This window comes from Capra hircus, chromosome 15 (assembly GCF_001704415.2).
Source record: "Capra hircus breed San Clemente chromosome 15, ASM170441v1, whole genome shotgun sequence".
NCBI lineage: Eukaryota > Metazoa > Chordata > Mammalia > Artiodactyla > Bovidae > Capra > Capra hircus.
This window is the reverse complement of record NC_030822.1, coordinates 18,951,139-18,974,346: the sequence shown is the minus strand read 5'-3', so window position 1 is coordinate 18,974,346 and position 23,208 is coordinate 18,951,139. Positions and strand designations below refer to the sequence as shown.

The window sequence follows — 23,208 nt, the reverse complement described above, 5'->3', positions numbered from 1 at the left end:
GTTTAATAACAGCTATGCTGTTACTGACTGCCTCTACACTATTTCATTGATAATGATGCTTTCAGGGCAATAAGCATCCAGCTGAACCCTACTCCAGTCTGCCCTGACTCCCTGGCACTAGCCCTCTTCTGGACTCCACCTCCACCCTGCCACTGCCAATCTGCTCCTCGCTCAAAGAGGGTTTTCACTGTCTTTATATTAGTTTCTCAAATTCATCAACCTCCACTGGTATTCTGTCTCCAGGTTTGAGCTCTAGGGAAGGAGCCAGCAGCCTCTGCTAGTTTATCATTTTCCCCGTGATAACATTTTGTACAAATTTCTCTCTCAAATTGTATGTTGTACTAGATATTCTTCTTCTGTTTTGTTTTTAATAATAACATTGCTTTTAACAACAGGAGTGTTCTTATATTACAAATATATCAGTATTGATTATAAAGAGCAGAAGCCCAGCGAATTAATTTGGAAATTCAATTCATCACAAACACAGCCATTCTATATTTTATATCCCTTGCAACAGCTTCAAGATATTATAAGTCAGAGTTGATAGAACCAAAAAAAGGGAGCCAAACCCATAATCATAAGTAGAGATTTACAGTGCATTTTTTTCTGTAATTGATAGAGAAAGTAGATAGAAAAAAATCGGTAAGAATATGAATGATTTGAACACATGATTAACCAAGCTGAACTGCTAATACAGGCATAGAGCGCTACACCCAATACAACATGCAAAAGTGCAGGGTACATTTAAGTGCATGTGAAACATTTACAAAGATAAAGACTTCTATGAAATGTGTTGTAATATCTCTTTCTTAACCCTTGTTGATAATGTCTTTCATGTAATCTTTATTTAACATTCTAACCGAAAGTTAACAGTATACCTATAGTTACATACTTCAAGGCCAAATTTGTGTCACTAGGAAAAACTATCCAGATTATTTTAATTCTTTATTATGAGCTTTCTGTTCTGTTCCTTTGATCGTATGTCATCTCTTGAAGTCTTTCCAAGGCAATTACTTCTTTGAATTTTGGATTCTACAACTTGCCACTGACCATTTTTTACATTATATTTTTCTCATATGCATTTATTTCTGTTCGTACACAATTGTATGTACTGTGTTTGTTTAGAGATGGCTGCCTCATGAATTGGTACTGTGCTTTGGATCCCTTCCTGTCTTTATTGTAGGTATACTGTCTCACTAGTGCTTTATGTACTGAATGTGATTTATATTTACCGGGAAAATGTCAGTATCGTTCAGGAAATTAAATAATATTTTTATGGATGAATGGCAGTATTTACTTGATAAATGTTGATTGGTCTTGCAGAATGTTTGTTAGAGTTTAGATAGAACCATATTCATGATGGCTAAAAGCCTGAAGTTATATTCAAATTTTATTACACTTGGTAATATCAAATTATATCTTACGTAAGAAAAATAAAGCTCCCTATTTCAATTCTAGAGTGGGGTGAGAATCTTCAAGGAATTCTGTGTCATCAAGCTATTCAGGTCTCAAAGAGCCTTTCTCAAGTAGGCGCAAATGAGAGTTTATTTATTTATGTGTGGTGGTGGTGTAGTCACTAAGTCGTGTCCGACTCTTGTGACCCCATTTACTGCAGCTGCCAGGCTCCTCTGTCCATGGGATTCTCCAGGCAAGAATACTGGATTGGGTTATTTCCTTCTCCAGGGGATCTTCTCTACCCAGGGACTGAACCCTAGTCTCCTGCACTGCAGGCAGATTCTTTACCAGCTGAGCTGTGAGGGTAGTCCCATTTATGTGTGGACTATCACTTACATCCAAGAATGAGCTTTACTGTGACTGGATTTTTTGGAGTTGAGTTGAAGGTGGTTTTGGATTCACAGCAACACTTAGAAGAGTTAGTAGGCATTGGTAGAATCTCACTTTGGTGCTAGATCATGAGTATAATTAAGCTGCTCTGTAGGTGCTTTTATCTGTTCTGAGTCTGACTTGCTACTCAGATCTTCTGCTTACTCTGGTTATGTTAGCATAGTCATCAAACTCTAGCTCTGCTTTATGCTCTTCAGCTCATCCTCCAACAGTGTCTGGAGTTTCTTAGTTTATGTTTCTGACATTGTAAACCTGATTTGCTTAGCTTAATTCTAGTTGAATTCACAAGGCAAAATGCATCTAAGTCTAGTCCCTGTCCTTCATCCACTGGGGATGGGAGGGGCAGATAGGTGGAACAAGTTCTCTCTCTTCAAATGACTGGCAGGCATTAGGACCAAAAATAAACTTGCAGGTTCTTTGCTGTTTCTTCAGCGCTATCTCTACTTCTAAGGTATATTAACTGCTCTATTGGGTTCTTTTAGCACTTTGTTTTCTTCTTTATAATGGCACTTCCTAGTTTAATTGCATATTATGGGCTTAAATATTTATCTGTTTTACTGAATTAATGCTGTTGAAGAGTGACACCATATTCTATTAATCTACATGTCTTTGTCATAATAAATGCCCTGTGTATGTTTGTTGAAATTGATGTTGACCACCTTCCCTACTTTGAGAGACTCTGATGCAGCATCTGGGTACTTTTCATTTTCTCGTTCCATAAAACAAGGAACTCAGGCACTTGGGTTGCTGAGTGAGGGAAAGGCACTGCACTTTAATGAAATGAAACTCATTTGTAAGGTGAAGATTTTAATTATCATTTCATGTAAAATTGGGGATACAAATATACATGAACATAGACTGTTGTCAGGAGGCACATAGTCTAGCAAGGAAAACTGATGTGTAAAATTAGTTGTTTTGTGTTATAAATGCATTAAAATTGCTATATTCTAGTTGTGGTGGTAGCACAGAAGAAGGTGATTGCCTCTGTTTTGGTTAGGGATAGCTTTACAAAGGAGAATTTCTTGAATTGAGTCTTGAAGAAGGAGCAGTACAAGATTAGCACATTGGCTTAGTGAAGTGGCAAGGAGGGAGAGGGACAGGGGCGTGAGACGCAGGAGTTAGAGAGCAATCTTGGCAAGACAGACTGGCGCATATGAGGTTCAGCAGGTGCAGAAGGTGTGAAGAGCTGGGAGGAGATAAAGTGGGCCGGGGGGCAGGGGGAGTTGTATGCCACAATTAGAGATTTGGAATCCAGCCTGTAGGCAGTAAAGTAATTTTATACGGAGGAGTAACAATCAGATTTGCATTTTACCAAAATAGCTGTTAGCAATTTCTTGTTCTTGGCAATGTGAATAATGAATCGGGGATGAGTGGATGGGGTTGGGGACTACATGGACTGTAGCCCACCAGGGTCGTCTGTCCATAGGATTCTCCAGGCAAAAATACTGGAGTGGGTTGCCATTTCCTTCTCCAGGGGATCTTCCTGACCCAGGGATCGAACGTGTGTCTCCTGCATTGGCAGGCAGATTCTCTACCACTGAGCCACCAGAGAAGCCCATTAGGGAGGCATGTAGACTAATTAGGAGGCTGTCGACTGAGACTGTATAACTAGAATTGAAGAAGACCTGGAAGAGGAATGGAGAGGAGGGGTAGTTATGAAAAATACAAATGAGATAAAATTGTTACGAGTTTTGGTTGTTGGGAAGAGGGTGATGTGGGAGAGGTACTTGTCAGGCATCAATTTCAGGTTTCTGATTCAGGCATTGTGATAGTGATCACCAAAGGGGAAATACCTGAGGTGTTAACAGGTTTAAGAAAAATCAGTTTAGAATGTATTCACTTTGAGGTACCAAAAGGCCTTCCAGATGGAGAGTTTCACTTAAGCAGTTAGGTCTCCAGAGCTAGAGATAAATATTTAGACATAGAATTAGAGATAAAGCTATGGAGGAAGGCAATTAAAGAGTGCCAAGAAGTAGGAAGACAACTAGAAAAGAATGATGTGGAAATGAAAGGAACAGTTTTTTAAGTGAAAAGATAATAGCTAATAGTCTTAAAGTAAGATAAGGTTTAATGTTCAACTATTAAATGTTTCAGTTAATGACAGAACATCACTTAATCGTTTTGTGAGCGTAATAGAGTTCTAATTGTTGTGTGTTGAGCTTAGCATGAAAAGGAAACTATAGGTTATTATTTTGAGATTTACTCAGTTAAATGTTTCAAATAGTTAAGGGAGTTTTTTGTTTTTAGGCTCGAAGATATTAAACATTTTTGTAGCTTGAGGGCAAAAATCTCATAGAGAAGAAGAAATAGAAGATGCAGGAGAGGATAGAGTAGCTGTCTTCTAGATTTAAAGAAAGAGCCCTGTGTTTTCAAACACAATTTCAAGGGGTTAAGCCTCTGTTTATTTCCTGTGCTGCCCAGTTGTTGAGTTGGGGAACAGATATTATAGGGGGAACAGTTATTTTAGGGCCAACTGTATATCAGACACTGTCATGGGTGTATATGTAAGGAAACAGGACAAAGTCCTTCCGACTTCTACTGCAGAATGGATAAGGAAATACAAGGTAAATGTGCAGAATGTCAGATGGTAAAAAGCACTGTGGAGAAAAATACCACAGAGAAGGGGAGGTAGGGGTACTGAAGAGGGGAGAGCTTGTCCTTATTTATTGGTGGGTCATGGAAGGCCTCAGAAATAAGGTGACATTTGAGCTGAGAGCTGAAGGAAGCGAAACGCAGCCATACAGGTGCGTGGGGGAAGAGTGTTCAAACAGAATGATATTCACTTCAGAGGCCCTGAGGCTGGAGCTTTTCAGTGTCCTTCTGAGAGAGCTCATCCGTGCTTGTCTCTCTTCCCCTACTGACCCAAGCACTCGTAGGTCATGACATAGATGCATGCATGCCCTCCAGTGTTCCCATAGTCCTGATTTCCCAGTCAGGTTAGCGTGTCACTGAGTCAAGTAGCTTGTCAATTTCCTGTGTAGATTTCTTCAGTTTCTCCAGTGGCTTCCGAATATTACCTCTGAGATTAAAACCCAAACTTCTTAACCTATCGCTAAAACCCTTTGCCTACTAGATCAGTTTCGTCTCTTGCCATTTCGCCCTTAGTGAACCTCAGTCTCTCAATGTGTGGATATATTCTTTTTATTTTCCATATTATAACCTTGAAAGTGTTACTTGCTCAGTTGTGTCTGACTCTTTGCGATCCCATGGACTATAGCTGCCAGTCTCCTCTGTCTATGAGATTTCCCAGGCAAGAATACTGGAGTAGGTTGCCATTTCCTTCTCCAGGGTATCGTCCCGACCCAGGAATTGAACCCGCGTCTCCTGCATTAGCAGGTGGATTCTTTGCTGTCTGAGCCTCCAGGGAAGCCTTATATCATAATGGGTCATATTTCTCCACTCCTTCAGGGCTAACACACTATTTGTTCTCTACTGCCTGATTTGAGCAGAACTTTATATGACTACCGTTATTTTATGCGTCTCTTTTTGGCCTTCTCATGAGGCATGCCTTTATTATACCTGTATTACATATATTACACTGCCTTGTAATTGCTTACTTGTATCTTCTCCACTAGAGTAAGAGACAGAGGTTCACTTCCTGGATTGGGAAGATCCCCTGGAGGAGGGCAAGGCAACCTACTGCAGTATTCTTGCCTGGAGAATCCCATGGACAGGGGAGCCTGGCAGGCTACAGTCCATAGTGTCACACGACTGAAGTGACTTAGCACACACACAGACTGATTTCTTAGGGCACACACTCTACATCATATAATTCTTGACCTAACATCTAGCTTAGTGTCTGATATATTATAGCTATTCAATTAATGTCTTAATGCAATAGAATAATAACTTTCCTCTTCTGTAAATTATCTTTCAGATTCGATACATTTCTCAGACTCAAGGTTTACCAGGAGAACAGCTGTTAAATGTGGGTACAAAATCCACAAGATTTTTTTGCAGAGAAACAGATCTCTCCCATTCTGGTTGGAGATTAAAGGTAACTCACTTAAAATATTTAGAAAAACAGTTTTCTAAGATGCCGTACGTTCATGGATAGTACTCTCTGTGCCTATTTTTATTTTATTACATTTGTTTCTTTTGAGTTTTCTTTTTTGCCATTCCCCAATACCACTTTTAATAAGAGTCTTTTCTGAATAGCTTAGCTCATTCTCTAACCTGGCAACACAATTAGTAATGTTTTTTAAATAGTTTCAAAAATTTTATGTGTATCATTTTGAGTTCTTCCCTACCCAGCTCTACATTTATCAAGCTTTATGGGACAGGGTTGAACCTAACCACTTACGCTGTAACCCAAGTATGTAATTTATTCCCAGGGTCAGTAAATCCTTAATGATTAACTTTAGTAATTTTGTTAGGGAATTTATCTATGTGTGTGATTTTATCTATATATTTTTTTACCTGAACCTGAATGTCTCATTTTCTGTATACTTTTAAAAATTATATTTTGATAGTTATTCTTTTGAAACTACTACTTGCCTAGAATATTCAGTATATTAGACTAAATGCGCCAGAATTGAAGAAATAAAGAATGTACCAATGGTAGTAATAAGATGTTTTCCTTCTCTGATATATTCAATAAGACACTGGAAGAACATGAGGCAGAGACAGGAATGAAATCTAAAGAAGCCAGAAAGTACATATTCAACAGCCTGGATGATATAGTGCATGTGAGTACCACAGTCACATTTGTCAATTTTTCATGCGTATAAACTGGTGGACTTGAATGCCAAGAATGCCAAAACACGTTAATCATTTTCTACATGACAGAGTGCTTGCTATTTTTAAGCTCTTCAAATGAAATTGATTCTAAGGTTTCAGAAACTAAATTTCATTCATCTTTATCAAATGTTTTGATTTGTATTATCCTGTTCTTCAGTATTTTCTTTAGAAAGGAAAACCCTCAGAAACATATTTCTTTTACTTACATCTCTGTAGAATTGAATGTTTGTTTAGTTAAAGCAGTTTTTTCCCCCCTGTTTTGAATGCTTTTTGATATCTCAAAATATTTGTGAGATGTGTTCTTTCTTATTTGAAAATAATTATAGTTCTTTGTTCTTTCCTGTGTTGAGGTTTTCTTTTTTTTTTTAATTGTTAGACTTTAACATATACTACGGTGTATGGCTTATTTTTATTTGATGTCTTGAAATTTTGATATTGCAGGTGAACACAGTGATGGACTTGGAAGGAAGTGATCTTTTGGCTGAGAAAGCTGATAGAAGAGAGTTTGTTGGTCTGTTGAAAAAAATGTTGCTGATTGATGCAGATTTAAGAATTACTCCAGCTGAGACTTTGAACCATGCTTTTGTTAATATGAAGCATCTTCTTGATTTCCCTCATAGCAACCAGTATGTTACTTTAAAATCTTTTAAAATGATTCCAAAGAAATGATAATGCTGTCTGTAGTAAACCAGTTTGTTAGAAAAATGATTCGGTTTCTTCATTAAATATAAGTAAACTGAGTCAAAAGAGGTTAAGCTAACTTGAGCAAGCTCACATAGACAGTAAATTGCAGAGCAGAACTAGAATGCAAATCTAAGTCACAGTCCAGTGTTCTTTTTCCAAAATAGCATGCTGAAAATGACTGAGTGACATCGCTTTTACATAATATTCTTACCTTAATGTCCGGACATATTTATAATTAAAGAAAGTGTTAAGTTTTTCCTCCTTCAATTTTGAGTCCTGCAAACTCCAAATTGAAAAACTCCTTTTTTCAGTTTCCCTTCATACCATTTGCTTTTCTCCTCCATTCCCCAGCCCCCGTTTCCTCTCTTCCTTGTGGAAGGAGGTGTTTTAATGGGTTGGTAAAGAAGAATATATGCCCAAATTGAAATGGGGGGTCACAAATTATAGTGTGTTCACCAAAATGTGCTCACTGTTACTTTACTGTCTCAAGAAAATGTTTCAGATAGAAGCATATGCTTCTTCTTGCTTCAAGCTTCCATCTTATAGGATTTCCTGGTAGACATAGTATTGGAAATCTGCAGATTAAGTGCAAGCCACAGACTTTTTTTTTCTTTTAAAAATAATTTTTAATCTTAAACTGTTCTAAACATTTAAAAAATAATATGACCATTACTGTTCACTTTTTCTTTTGCAGTGTAAAGTCCTGTTTTCATATTATGGATATTTGTAAGTCCCATCCAAATTCATGTGATGCAAATAATCACAATAAAACTTCACTTTTAAGACCAGTTGCTCCAAGCAGTACTACTAATCTGGCAGCAAATTTTACTAAAATTGGCACATTAAGAAGTCAGGTAAGAACTTAGAGTATTTGGTCATTTTTGCTTCTCTTTTCTTTAACAATTAATCATTTTGCTTTTGAAATATACATAAGTTTCCATTTCAGCACTTCCAAGTGCTGATGAGGTCTTACTATGGCTGTTCTATTAAATCTCTAATATTTCAGGGTAACAGTTGGAACATATCTACTCAAATTTATTGTTTTCCTTCACCTTTTATTCTTTCAATACAATCTACTGGCTCTTCTATATCTCAAGTCTACAAAAAGTAGACCAGTAAGATCAATTTCTGGGTCCATCTTTATCATAGAATTATGGTTTTTTAAAATGCATTTGATTTCTACTTATAAAGCATGTGTACACAGTTATTAGAAGCGTGCTCTGTATAATGAATGCCACGCCCATCGATTGTTCTAGGCATTAACCACATCTGCTCATTCAGTCGTGCACCATGGGATTCCTCTGCAGGCTGGAACCGCTCATTTTGGTTGTGGTGATGCTTTTCAGCAGACACTGATTATCTGTCCCCCAGCTATTCAAGGTACTCTTTTATTTAAATTACACTTTGAGTTTTGGCATTGATTATTTTAAAATAAGTTTAGGCATCTATTCATTAGATATACTGCATGGGTTTTGTTACATTTAATGCTACATTTAAATTTAATTTAAGCTGGTCAGTAGCCTTTAAACCACTGATACTCATTAATTGACTGGAGTTCCATTATAGTCATCATTAACAAAATGGATCATATGACAGTTGTATTTTCTGTAGAGTCTAGCATGATAAAATACTTTAGTAGGAATTAATGAACTGGGAAAGCTGTGGATTGTCCTCTGCTGGGTACAACTGCTCCAGATATTCAGGTTAAATACTTAACATCTGCGTGTCATCTCTAGACATTACCATGACTCAAAGCTCAGATCTTTATGTTTTGGCCAAAGGATTTCTTTCCTAAAATATTGTAGTCTTGTTCTTTACCCATAGCTTAGTTTTTTGTTTTCTAAATATTGATTTTTATCCAATTGCCCTTATTTAGTTAAATTTATCAAATCCTCAAATGAAATAATGACAGAATACCTTTGAAGAGGCATACATTCTCACGCTGAGGAACTTTTTTGTGGTAAGAGAATGATAGCAGTGAACTTTTTGACTGGAATAACTAGAATAAAGTTCTCTTTCCTAGGTCCTTTACTAGCATCTTGTCCCTGCTAGGCTGTGATGTTTAAATCTTAAAATCGAGGGATTGATTCCAAATGGGCCTGAGAGGACTGTCTGAAGTGTTGTAATACTGTTAATAATAAGTGAGAGCTCTTGGTGCCAAGTCAGGATGCCTGGGACCTAGTTCTTGTTTTCTCTATTTGCTTTGCCATCCCAGACAAGTTTGTTATCTTGCTTCAGCCTTAGTCAAAGAAAACGGATGAAATGGCGACTCTCTTGATCATTTCCAGCTGTAATATTTCTGGATTCTGAAGGTGATATTTTAAATATTTATTTGATTTAAGGATATGAGCAACTTTTTGCTCAGTATCTAAAAAGTGCACAGTATCTAAAAAGCACCAAGAATATGTTTGTTGACTTGCTTGACTAGTAATGAGAGATGTGAAAACATGGCAGCTCTTCAGCCACTTTGGTTCTACCAGGGTGGCTTTAGTCTGTTAGCTGTGACAGTGACCCATGGCTTATCCGGTAATAAAAATATCTATAGCATATTGTCAACACTCTTAAAGATGCTGTTGTGTTTCTTTGTTTTTCTTCAACTGTTGTTATAAAAATTTACATATAGAGAAATTCAAATAATAGTAATACCTTCTACTCTAGATTCAACAAGTATTAACATGTTATATTTATTCTATTACACATACACACACTGTTAATAGTAAGTCATAGATGTTTTACTTCTAAATGCTTGAGCACACAAAACTGATGCTTTTTTTTTCAGTCAGTTACTACTTAAGTGGTATCGTGACAAATACATTTTCATATAGACGTGTTTAATCTGTACTAATAGATTGTTGCCTTCTTGGTGACTTAGTGGTAAAGGGTCCACCGGCAGTGCAGGAGACATGAGTTTGATCCCTAGATTGGGAAGGTCCCCTGGAGGAGGAAATGGCAGATCACCCCGGTATTCTTGCCTGGGAAATCCACAGACAGAGGAGCCTAATGGGCTACAGTCAGACAGGACTTAGTGACTAAACAACAAAAAATACATTGTTAGGTTCTATCTCTTTCGTCCATGTACCAAAATTAATTTGGGGATTGCCTCCTGCCTACAGTGTGGTGTATTTCACCCAAATTTGGAGTAGCAGGAAATTCCCTGGGGGTCCATGGTTAGATTTCTGGGCTTTTGCTTCTTGGGGGCCCTGGTCTGATCCTTGGTGGGTAAATTAAGATCCTGCAAGCCATAATACATTAACAGCTGTGAGTGGTTCATAACAAGGAAAACAGAAGGAAAAGGAGATATTCTCAGACTCATTAACTCATCAGATGTCAAGAACAATAGTTTTGGAATTAATAATAAGACAAAGCAAAATATTTGTTCACTTACTGAACTAATAGGTGTGGTTGCAGCAGCCTAACAGGCAGGCTTTATAATATGTTGTCTCATTATTTCATATCTTAGTATAGTGGCTGCTTAGAAAGGAAAGTTTTCCCTCTAATCCATTTTGGCATCTCTGTAGAAAATCCCAGTGTTGGTCTTCCTACCTCTTTATCTCATAATGTGCCAGTTTATTTTGAAGATATGAGTGCAGTTGTCCAGTAGTTTGAACATTCTTTGGCATTCCAATTCCTTTGGGATTGGAATGAAAACTGACCTTTTCCAGTCCTGTGGCCACTGTTGAGTTTTCCAAATTTTCTTATGTATTGAGTGCAGTACTTTAACAGCATCATCTTTTAGGATTTTAGATAGTTCAGCTGGAATTCCATCACCTCCGCTAGCTTTGTTCATATTAATGCTTCCCAGGGTCCACTTGACTTCACACTCCAAGATGTCTGGTTTTAGGTGAGTGACCACACCACTGTGGTTATCATGGTCATTAAGACCTTTTTTGTATAGTTCTGTGTATTCTTGCCATCTCTCCTTAATATCTTCAGCTTCTGTTAGGTCCTTGCTATTTCTTTCCTTTATTATGCCCATCTCTGCATGAAATGTTCCCTTGATAGCTCCAATTTTCTTGAAGAGATCTCTGGTCTTTCCCATTCTATTGTTTCCCTCTATTTCTTTGTGCTCATTTCACATGCTAGCAAGGTAAGGCTCAAAATCCTTCAAGCTAGGCTTCAGCAGTATGTGAACGAAGAACTTTCAGGTGGATAAGCTGGATTTTAAAAAGGCAGAGGAACCAAAGATCAAATTGCCAATATCGTTTGGATCACAGAGAAAGCAAGGGAATTCCAGAAAAACATCTATCTGTGTGCTTCATTGACTACGTGAAAGCCTTTGACTATGTGGATCACAACAGACTATGGAAAATTCTTAGAGATGGGAATACCAGACCACTTTACCTGTGTCCTGAGAAACTTGTATGCAGGTAAAGAAGCAACAGTTAGAACAGGACATGGAACAACAGACTGGTTCAAAATTGAGAAAGGCTGTAGCTTATTAAACTTCTTTACGGAGTACATCATGCAAAATGCCAGGCTGGGTGAATCAAAAGCTGGAATCAAGAGTACCAAGAGAAATATTGACAACCTCAGATATGCAGATGATACCACGCTATTGGCAGAAAGGGAAGAGGAACTAAAGAGTTTCTTGATGAGGCTGAAAAGGAGAGTTAAAAAGCTAACTTGAAACACAATGTTTAAAAAATAAAGATCATAGTATCTGGTCCCATCACATCATGGCAAGTAGACGGGGAAAATGTGGAACCAGTGACAGATTTAATATTCTTGGGCTCCAAAATCACTGTGTATGGGGACTGCAGCCATGAAATTAAAAGACACTTGCTCCTTGAAAACTATGACAAACTTAGACAGTGTATTAAAAAGCAGAGACCTCACTTTGTCAACAAAGGTCCATACAGTCAAAGCTGTGGTTTTTCCAGTAGTCATGTACAGATGTGAGAATTGGACCATAAAGAAAGCTGAATGTCGAAGAACTGATTGATGCTTTTGCATTGTGGTGCTGGGGAAGACTTTTGAGAAGTTCCTTGGATAGTAAGGAGATAAAACCAGTCAATGCTAAAGGAAATCAACCCTGAATATTCATCAGCAGGACTGATGCTGAAGCTGAAGCGCCAAATCTTTGGCCACCTGATGTGAAGAGCTGGAAAAGATTCTCGATGCTGGAAAAGATTGAAGGCAGGAGGAGAAGGGGATGACAGTGAATGAGATAGTTGGATGGCATCACCAACACAATGGATAGAGTTTGAGCAAACTCTGGAAGATAGTGAAGGACAGGGAAGCCTGATGTGCTGCAGCCCATGGGGTCGCAAAGAGTTGGATGTGACTTTATGACTGAATGACAGCAACATTTCGATGAAACATTTTAAAATGCTTATTGAGTAGCAGTTATGGTACCATTATAGTTATTTATGTTTGTTGTGCTTCACCTTATATTTTTTACCTTGGAGCTACATTGTTTAAGCACGTGCTTCATGTATGTTAGATACTATAGATATAATATGTAGGTGCAGCTAAATAGGTACTACATCCCTAATGTTGTGCAGTTTTTATGTACAGAAGACTCAGACAAGCTTTTACTTAACATATCTGAGTATAGGTTGTATATAGTGAACAACATTTCACATTACTTCATGATCTGAAAAGCTAGTTAATTCATCCCTTCTGGATGAAAACTGCTGTTTCAGAATCAAATACATTCCAGCAAAATTCTCCTCTGTTGTACTAGAATAAGCTTTGAGCTCTTTGTGTCATGCTTTCCAGATTTCGAGCAAATCTAATTATTAAAATTTCAGCTTATAACCATACAGATTGGAATTTTAACCTACTTTTGAATGATTTAAAAAAAAGATTCAACCTCTTGAGAGATTGTAGGAGAATTCTTCTCATCTTAAGGCTTTGATTATGAGGAGACTTTAAGAGCAACCTGATTTTGGGGGGATGGGATTTAAGAATTCGCTCTGTGATTTCATCCATATCAAAGTGAATTCTGCTTTTTTCTCTGATGAGATTCTCTATTGCTACAATATATCTACACAGCCTGGGTGTACTTATATTCCTTTTCTTGGAAAATTTGCTGTTCAAGACATGCTTTTTGGAAAGGGTAAGAAGGTCAGTTTAAAAAAATAACTCATAGGTCTAAGGCTCTGAAAAAAATAAACACAATAAAATTAACTTCCTTAGAATTATCAGTTACTGTGTATTCATACAATAAATAATGTAAGGTTATTTTTCAGTGGGAAAGAAAACAATTTTTTTTTTTAATGGCTGATCACCCAGGATCACTTTTATCCAAAAACTAATTATCTTTAAATAATCTGCCAGCCCATATTGAAAGTAAATGCTACAATAGACCGGAATTTTGAAATAGTGAATTTATTTTAGTAGCTGAGCTTTCTGATCTTAGGAGATATCCCTACTATCTTGTTAGTTTAAGTTCTTAGTTGAGTAACACTTCTTTACTCTTTTAAAGTTTGGTACTGTGGGTCTTAATGTTTACAAGGTGCTCTTGCAATGTATGATAGACATACTAACATTAACAGTATTAGCCTGGGTAGTAATCCTGCCTCTGATTTTCCTAGGGGGTAAGCAAAATGGAATGTGTTTCTCCTGGAGTTCCAATAGCTCTCCACTAGAAATAATAGTTAATTAAATCACAATGATCAAAGCTCAGTTGTGTCATCATATTAGTCAGAAAAGTTTACTGTTTGCTTTTCCTTAGGAGATTGAAATGAGTGTGCCATCCTGAATTTTATTGACTCCTGTAAACTGTCATGGCCACTGAAGCTGTGATACAGTCCCCCCTTTGGTGACTTAGGTATAAGATCCTATTACAGTTTTAAAGAAGAGAATACCAAGCACAGCTTGAAGTTTGTACAGAAAGATGAACGTTTACCTGCTAGAGGATAAGGGTTTTGAGTCAGGTTCATCTTTTTGTGTCTTATCAATGGCAGAACTTTTAAAAAAGGAAAATAAAGTATAATAGCAAACTTTAAAAGGAATTAGAAATTTTAAAAACAATAAATGGTTCAGCTTTATGTCTTGTAAAATAGAAAGAGTAGCTTTATAACGATTTTTGGAATGATGTACCACAAGGTATATAGCGTATTATGCAGGGGATTTTTTTATAATCCTAATAAGAATTTTAGCAATTCATAAATTTATAAGAGTTTTGTAAGTTAACTCAGAGAGAAGTTTTTCTTTTATTTGAAAACTGTTTTTTTCTATTTCACAGGTATTCCTGCAACACATGGTAAACCCACTAGTTATTCAATAAGGGTAGATAATACAGTTCCCCTTGTAACTCAGGCCCCAGCCGTGCAGCCACTACAGATCCGACCAGGAGTTCTTTCTCAGGTTGGTGATAATCATTCATTATTTTTGCATATGCGCTGTCCTTCTCATACTCGAGGCCTTAATCCATTGGTAATACATAGGCTTGTGCTACTGGAAATAATGAAAATGACCTAGACAGGAATTCTGTCCTTACAGATTATTGAATTTAACTTTTGTGATTATTAGGTGATTGTTACTTTGAGTTACTTGTAACAGACTGGCTTTTCTTTTGCTTTTGTTGTTTTTGCTGCAGCAGACGTGGTCTGGTAGGACACAGCAGATGTTGATACCTGCCTGGCAACAGGTAACACCCCTGGCTCCTGCTACTACTGCATTAGCTTCTGAGAGTGTGGCTGGTTCACAAAGGCTCGGAGACTGGGGGTAAGTTAAAAACAATAATACTTCCTTGTAAGTTGTTTGCAAAATACATATGGTAACGTAGGGATTCAATTTTTCTAAATTTTCTCCATAGGAAAATGATTTCACACAGCAGTCATTATAGCTCAGTGATGCCACAACCTCTTCTAACTAATCAGATCACTTTATCGGCCCCTCAGCCAATTAGCGTGGGCATTGCACATGTTGTTTGGCCTCAGCCAGCCACTACCAAGAAAAATAAACTGTGCCCGAACAGGTTGGTATTGATATTTTAACTTTTCCTTTGCATTTTGAAAATGAATCATTAAAATAAGTTTTGCATGCACACCAAAGGGTCACCCTGTTGTATTCAAAATGACCTGTTTGATAGATTTGCTACAAACACTAAGCCAAGCTCCCTTCTCAATTTCTCAGAGGTATTTTGGTAAAACTAATGGAATGGGAGCCAGGAAGAAAGGAAATAAATGCTTTCAGTTGGTAAGATTGTCTTTATTGCTCTTTTGATTTATTATCTACCTATAATGTTAGACAATTCTAGACACTCAGATATCACATTTGCCCCCCCCCCAAAAAAAAGACCATTAGAAGATAAGTAAATGCAGTCTACACTCGTTTCTAGAGATCTGATATATCACAAACTCATGATCTGTGTGTTAGTGTATCATATACATAATCTTGAACAAGTGAAGGTTTGTATTGTTACTTATAACATGGTATCTTAGAAAAATGTCGTGTATATTTTGATTATAGAAATGACACATTATTCCTTTGGTTGCAGGAGTAATTCATTGCAGAATACCAATATCCCACAATCAGCATTTATTTCTCCAAAGACAGTAACTGGGAAAGATGTCGAGGAAGTAAGTTGTATAGAAACACAGGACAATCGTAACTCAGAAGGAGAGGCAAGAAATTGTTGTGACACGTCTATCAGGCAAGACTCTGATTCATCAGTTTCAGATAAACAGCGGCAAACCATCATCATTGCTGACTCCCCGAGTCCTGCAGTGAGCGTGATCACCATCAGCAGTGACACCGATGAGGAAGAGACGTCCTCGCAGAGACATTCACTCCGAGAGTAAGTGCTGAAAGCAGATTCCTGCATTTTTGTGACCTTCTTAAATAATGATGATGGTATCCTCTACTGTGATGGAAAAAAACTTTGTGGTTTATTATTGTCTGTTCATGTCCTTCGGAGTAAACTTCCTGAGTAGTATTTAGCATGATTGAAAGTGAAAGTTGCTTAGTCGTGTCCGACTCTTTGCGACCCCATGGACTATACAGTCCATGGAATTCTCCAGGCCAGAATACTGGAGTGCGTAGCCTATCCGTTCTCCAGGGTATCTTCCCGACCCAGGGGTTGAACCGGGGTCTTCTGCATTGCAGGTGGATTCTTTGCCCATTTAGCATGATTACTATAGCATTTTTCCTGTATTTACGAGCTTTAGGTTTTTATCCATGTAGGTCTTTCTTAACTGTTTCATATCTGGGGAGTAGGTTCTCATTTTTTACCTGTTTTCCCCTTCCCCCTTCACTAGATGTAAAGGTAATCTGGACTGTGAAGCTTGCCAGAGCACTTTGAACATAGATCGGATGTGTTCATTAAGTAGTCCAGATAGCACTCTGAGCACCAGCTCCTCGGGGCAGTCCAGCCCATCCCCTTGCAAGAGACCGAACAGGTAAAGGAATTTTAAGAGCAGTGTGTTACAAACATTAAGTCTACTAAAAAGCCCATGTTTTCTCTTCGTTGTTGCAATTAGCAAGCACCTGCCCGTTTACCACAGTGGCTCTCTCCTGTTCCTGAGTTTTGAACTAGATCACCTTTTCATGAACTCAGGTTTTAAGTAGGAATTTTCTTTATTATTACAGAACAGATCTAAATGAAAAACTGAGGTTCTAATAAATGGGTTTTAAAAAATCATTTGTTTTTGAAAGTGCAAAAAAGTCACATCCTCAGCTCTAGCTTCACAGACTACCGTTGTAACTTTAGAATAAGAGCATATACGTTAACAGTACAAAAAGAAATGTTTTGCATTATAAAGTAACGACCCACTGTCAGAGTATTTGCTGTGGTTTTTTTCTCTTAGTGATTGATTTGCCTGGTTTTATCTGTATTTCCTTTCGGCCAGGGATATGCATTGCCACTGAAGTAGTGAATGACTCCTAACCTGCATGATGTACTATCTCATTAAAAGATGAGCTGTAAAAATTTCAGTGAAACATGTTTGATTTCCACTGACATTCTTTGTATAGTGGAAAAAATTTTCAGTTATAATTTTATTCTTTTTTTTTTTTCCTTAGGAAATATAGTTTTTAATACTTTCAGCCAAATCTCTGTGGAAAATATAAAATAGTATTAACACATCTTCTTCTTAAAGTTGTTTATAATGTGATTTGCAAGTTGATGCTATGCATTTGTTGTTGTTTTGTTGCTAAGTCATGTCCAACTCTTTTTGTGACCCCCATGGACTATATAGCCTGCCAGGCTTCCCAGGCAAGAATACTGGAGTGGGTGTCCATTTTCTTCTCCAGGGTATATTCCTGCTTTGACAGGCTAATTCTTTACCACTGAGCCACCTGGGAAGCCCCATGAGATGTGTGTGTGTGTGTGTGATGCGTGCGTGCACGCATCACACACACACACACAAGGTATAAAAATATATATAAGTAAAATATACATATAAAAAGATATGCTTCAAATTTTAAGTATGAAATGAGTGGTTAAAACAGAATAAATGCAATAAAAATCCCAAGGTGAGAGGGGACCAGGGCCCAAGGATCAGGACAAGAAGAGAAATTTGGGCTCTGGGTGGTTAGACTTTCAGAGAGCTAGGAAAGGCCTTTGAATAACTGGTTAGTTAAAAAGACCCAAATTATCACTAAATTATTAGTGATTACTCTAATATTACAATATTATTAATCTAATTTATTAGAATTTGATCTCAAACATCCAAGTTGCCTGCTTATGTATTTGTACATTTCATTTCAGTAGTCCAGAACAGTACTACTTTTGTAGTATCTTGATGAAATCTTCTTTGATTTATAATATGGGATTTTATGAACTGCTACTGAGGATCAAGTGAAAAGAGACAGGAGGGAAAATTAAATGCCGAGAGGGTGTTCCTGAACAGAGAGAATTAGCGTTAGCAGTCCCAATAGAGAACTAATGTGAGAGTCTAGGGAATCTATGAAGAATGTGTTTGGGGTAAGAAAGAAGTTATAATTAGGTATGAAATAGTTTAATAAGATCTTATCAATTTGGAGGAGTTTGGAAATTATTAACTTTAGATTTAAGGTTGAAAAACATTGTTGGTACGAATATTTCCTTTTAGTATGTCAGACGAAGAACAAGAAAGTGGTTGTGATACTGTGGATGGCTCTCCAACATCAGACTCTTCAGGACATGACAGTCCATTTGCAGAGAGCAGTTTTGTGGAGGACACCCATCAAAACTCAGAATTGGTAACTTCTACTGACACAGAAACCAAACCAGCTGTTTGTACTGTTGTGGTGCCACCAATGGGACTGGAAAATGGATTAAATGCCGATGAGCATATGGCAAACACAGGTAAACTGAGTCCCCTCTTTCCCTGATTGTCCCTTAAAAGGTCCTAATTTGGGAACATCAGAACCAAAAGTCATCTCTGAATTTCTGACTTGCCCCTGCCAAATCTGTTGTACAAAAGAAATACTTTCTAATATTATCCAGTGCTTGGAAACTACGAGATCTTTACTTTTTATTTAATTTTAAGGTTTTCCAATCACTGTTGTGTAAAACATCTAAAGACCTTTCATAATTTTTATATGAGAAGGAAAGAGTACTTACACTCTAATATTTTGTTGTTGCCAGATTCTATATGCCAGCCATTAATAAAAGGACGATCTGCCCCTGGAAGATTAAACCAGCCTTCCGCAGTTGGTAATCGTCAGCAAAAATTGACATCAGCATTCCAGCAGCAGCATTTGAATTTTAGTCAGGTATGTTTGTGAATTTATGAGTCTTTGGGATTCAAAATCAGCAGTTTTTTAATTGGGAGAAAAAGATTCTCAAACTGTATAAAATCTTAATAAACACTTCCATTTTCATTTTTCCAAGTGACTGAAAAGTAATTGGCTTAATAATAGGATAATTATCAGATTAGCCATGGAACTTGAATTTTTTAGAAAGATTAGGTTCTTGGGTTTTCTTAAGAGAACCTGAGAGAAAGCTTACATTAAGATCTGAGAGATCCCCTATGGGATTTTAGTCACGGTATCTTTTAATTTCCCTTTTTTTCTTCTTTGTGACTTATAAAATATGTAATTAGTCTTTTGTTTTGTTTTTGAATAGGTTCAGCACTTTGGGTCTGGGCATCAGGAGTGGAATGGAAACTTTGGACATCGAAGGCAGCAAGCTTATATCCCTACTAGCGTTACCAGTAATCCTTTCACTCTTTCTCATGGAAGTCCTAATCACACAGCTGTACACGCCCATCTGGCTGCAAGTACGCACCTTGGAGGACAGCCTGCTCTACTTGCATACCCATCATCAGCCCCCCTCAGTAGTGCCGCGCCAGTGGCCCACCTCTTAGCCTCTCCATGTACCTCAAGACCTATGTTACAGCATCCGACTTACAATATCTCCCATCCCAGTGGCATAGTTCACCAAGTCCCAGTGGGCATAAACCCCCGTCTGTTACCATCCCCAACCATTCATCAGACTCAGTACAAACCAATCTTCCCACCACATTCTTACATTGCAGCATCACCTGCGTATACTGGATTTCCATTGAGTCCAACCAAACTCAGCCAGTATCCATATATGTGAAAACTCACAAGCGTATATTGAGGAAGCTCAATGATATAAACATTTGATTAAAAATAAAACATGGTATTTAATAAATATTAGCCATGGCACAAGAAAATTATTTTTGAATCATGTAGACTTGGGTGCAATTTAAACAACTTTGAGCTTTAAAAAAGAAACTCACTTTTAATGTGTTTTGCACATTTGGTATAACTTGTCTTTGGTCATGTTATCTTCTTATGTTGTAACTCTAGACAGGTGACTTATGGGAGCAGAAGTCCAGTTTTTGCTCCCGCTATTTTTTATAAAATTGCCTTCTAACTAGTGCAAGACACGTCCATATTTGGGAAGCCATTCTGTGTACAGACTTAGAGCAACAGATGCACATACGTCAGAATTACAGCATACAAGTGAATTGTATTATCTGTGTCTTAGTGTATAAATGTTGGGTCACTTACCTAAGAAACTGAGCTATTGTTCTTTACATTTGCATGTGTCTTTGCATGGGCAAAATGTTGCCTAGACTTTGCTCTTAAATGTTGTTCTAATAATCTCAGCTGCATTGTAAACCGTTCCCACACATAGTGCCTTAAATATTTGAGGTTGTTAATGTTATTACTATATATAAATGTTGAGGACTGCAGCACTTAAAAATTCAGACTTACTCTTTAGTTTCCTTTGATAGAGTAATGTTCATTTTTGGTTTTGTGTGGTATGATTTCAGGTTGTAGCTATTTTTCCTTACTAAGAGGGCAGCATGTTTGCAATAGCTGAATTCTGCTGTCTGACTTTTTCAGAATGATCTAGCTTCAAGAAAAGCAAGCAGGTAGTAGTGCTTAAGAAAAATTGATTCAGTACCTAATGAATAGTTGATATCTGTCACAACACAGCATTTTATATACTGTTAAGTGAAACTGCAATACAATCTAAGTTTATTTGGGGAGTGTTTGCTGTATAATTGGATTTAATGAAATGTTTAGAGATGCAGTAGGCATGACTTTGAGTAGATAATGAAAGAAAATGCAAAATGCTCATTGATTCATGATGTGGTTTCATCCTAGCTTGGGCAAACCATGCAGTATTTAATAAATAGTAGCAGAATATTTACTATTGAAGCTTGAAAAGATGTGAGTTCTTTGTGTGCAATTTTTCATTTATGCATGTGAGAGGGTTTTTTTGTTTTTTTTTTTTAGTATTTTTACATTGTAGTACTTGTTTTGCTTGTTGGTGGTGTTTGCTTATTTAATACATTCCGTCAGGGACAGAAATTACATGCTTTTTTTTCCTAGGAAGTATGTCTTGGGTTTTTCCCTCTTTATTCTTTACTTTTTTTTGGTGGTGGTGGTGGTTATGTTTAAATGAAGTTGCTTTTACAGCACCAAAGACTTAATCATCCATTTCCTATATAAAAGGTAGCTACTTTTTGCATAGACCTCAAGTATATTGTAGTGTAGAGGTGGAATTTAAAGGAAGGTATTAAACAGGCTGTGTTTTAGCTTATGGGCAAGTAATAAATTGTATCATTTATCTTGAATGTATCATAGATAAGCTGCTATATAACGATTGCCACTTCAGATAGCTGTGAAATTAGGTGATTAACTAGTTGTTATTTAGCCTTCTAATTTCTGTATAAGTCTAATTACATGAAATAGAAGTTGGGGTTTTGATTTTTTACTTTGCTTTTCTGTTTGGAGTGTCATTGTAACTACTGTATTGTAAATGATGGAAAATAATTGCGTATGTTATTTTGGGGTGTGTTATTTGCATCAGTATTTTATCTCTATTAATGTTTGTGCTCATCACTGCATATAAAAAACTTGGATGTATCAATGTAACTTAATTTTTTATTTTCATACTGGCATTGTAGACACTTGAGAAAGCTGTATCTTGCAGGCTTGACTTAACTTTTTTTTCCTTAAAAATCTGGAATATAATCCTATACCATTTACTGGAAGAAACAGTACAAAGCATTTGAGTGTAAAACTCCAAATGTTTTGGATTTACAGCATTTCTTTGATGAATGAACTGCATACCACTAGTACAGATCTAGTACAGCGTTGACAATAAGCTAATAATGGATAAACTTTTCTTTACTCCATTAATACAAGCAGTGTTTTATTTAATAATCATCGATGAAATAAATGTGCCTGATATTAATTTTAAAAATTACAGTATTAGATCATAAAATAAAAACCAGCAGTACATTTTTAGTCACACTGAAAATGAAGGACTTAATTTTCCCCACAAGTTTCAGTGTTTTTAGTAATCAATTCTATGCATTTTATATAAATAGAAATATATATATATATTACACATAAAAAGGAATAGCCTAAGATTAATTTAAAAGATTATTTACAGATGGCAAATTTATGGAGTCACTATTTAAGTAAACTTGCTGCCCTCCACAGCCTTCTAATTTTATTTATCCGGTCCAGCAGTTTACTGGTATCTGCTCGCTTGTTGGAGAAGAATCAGTGCTGGCAGCTCATGTTTAAGAAACACCAAGGGCAAAAGATTGATGATTCTACCAGGTACAAAACTGGCACAGTTTTCTTTTTGTTCAGGGCCGTGTTTACTACCCTGAAATGTCATATTTTCTGTATTTCAATTCCAAGACTGTGATGTCTTGTTAAATTGACAGTAAATGATAAACTTCAGTGTTTTCATAATATAACAGTCCTTTTTGATAAAGGCGTACCCGAGTTAAGTACACTGCTCTTAGCTGATTCTAATCATGGGCTTTTTAAAAAGGAAAAAAAAAATTCCAAGATCCTGCTAAAGTCTAAATTTAGCATATTGACAAAAGAATCTGGATTTATACCCTCTTTAAAGCCTTTTTTTTTTTTTACCAGTTTTCTTTTGTGTTAATGCTTTCTTAAATAAAACACTGCATGAATTCCAAGTTGCATATTTGCATACTATTTTAATTTACAATTTGTTTTTTAATCAAATATCCTGGTATTTTGTTTCTTTTTCTTTCAGGGTGTTTAAGTATGTTACTGTAGTAGCAAAACTTTTTCATTTAAAAAATCTCTACTACTAATTCTAAAGTTGGTTTGTGTTAAGTAAAAGTTAAATCATACACTGCAAGGTGTAGGAAGATTTGTTTTAAAGAACCCAATGATATAGGTTTGATGACTAAGTTTGAGCTATTAACTGTTTAACAGTTTTAGACTTGTGGCTTTCTTTCTTTGGTTTGTTTGTTTTTGCTTTTACTTCTATGCTACACTAGTTTGCCATGTAGCAATTGCACTGTGCAATATTACAATAAGGACTGGGAAAATTTTTATGGATGTAATGTCTATTACGGTTTGCGATAGTATTTCTCTCTAGTTCTCAGTGATTTAAATGTGACCAAGCCTTCTGTACTTTGTCACAAAAAGCGGGTTTTCCAGGTGACTATTTTGGTGAGTGTCAAAATAAGAATTTATGGTGTATTACTGTCGATTCACTTTGAATTAAAATATATATATTGCAGCAAA

The 23,208-nt window shown here is 36.7% G+C and overlaps 1 protein-coding gene across 6 annotated transcripts in view; it reads left to right on the top strand.

Moving 5' to 3' along the window:
* HIPK3 (homeodomain interacting protein kinase 3) overlaps positions 1-23,208 on the top strand; it is an 83,823-nt gene extending 60,615 nt beyond the window's left edge. For 2 of the 6 annotated variants that reach the window (XM_018059266.1, XM_005690070.3), the window contains exons 4-16: positions 5,723-5,842; positions 6,447-6,533; positions 7,027-7,211; positions 7,964-8,123; positions 8,526-8,649; positions 14,462-14,583; positions 14,819-14,943; positions 15,035-15,196; positions 15,719-16,018; positions 16,479-16,619; positions 18,273-18,508; positions 18,791-18,918; positions 19,271-23,208. In XM_018059266.1, the coding sequence (XP_017914755.1) occupies positions 5,723-5,842; positions 6,447-6,533; positions 7,027-7,211; positions 7,964-8,123; positions 8,526-8,649; positions 14,462-14,583; positions 14,819-14,943; positions 15,035-15,196; positions 15,719-16,018; positions 16,479-16,619; positions 18,273-18,508; positions 18,791-18,918; positions 19,271-19,747 (2,367 nt within the window). In that variant the 3' untranslated portion in view covers positions 19,748-23,208. Of the gene's footprint in view, positions 1-5,722; positions 5,843-6,446; positions 6,534-7,026; positions 7,212-7,963; positions 8,124-8,525; positions 8,650-14,461; positions 14,584-14,815; positions 14,944-15,034; positions 15,197-15,354; positions 15,418-15,718; positions 16,019-16,478; positions 16,620-18,272; positions 18,509-18,790; positions 18,919-19,270 lie in introns of all 6 variants that reach the window. The other 4 variants (XM_018059264.1, XM_018059265.1, XM_018059268.1 and 1 more) reach the window with 3 other exon arrangements.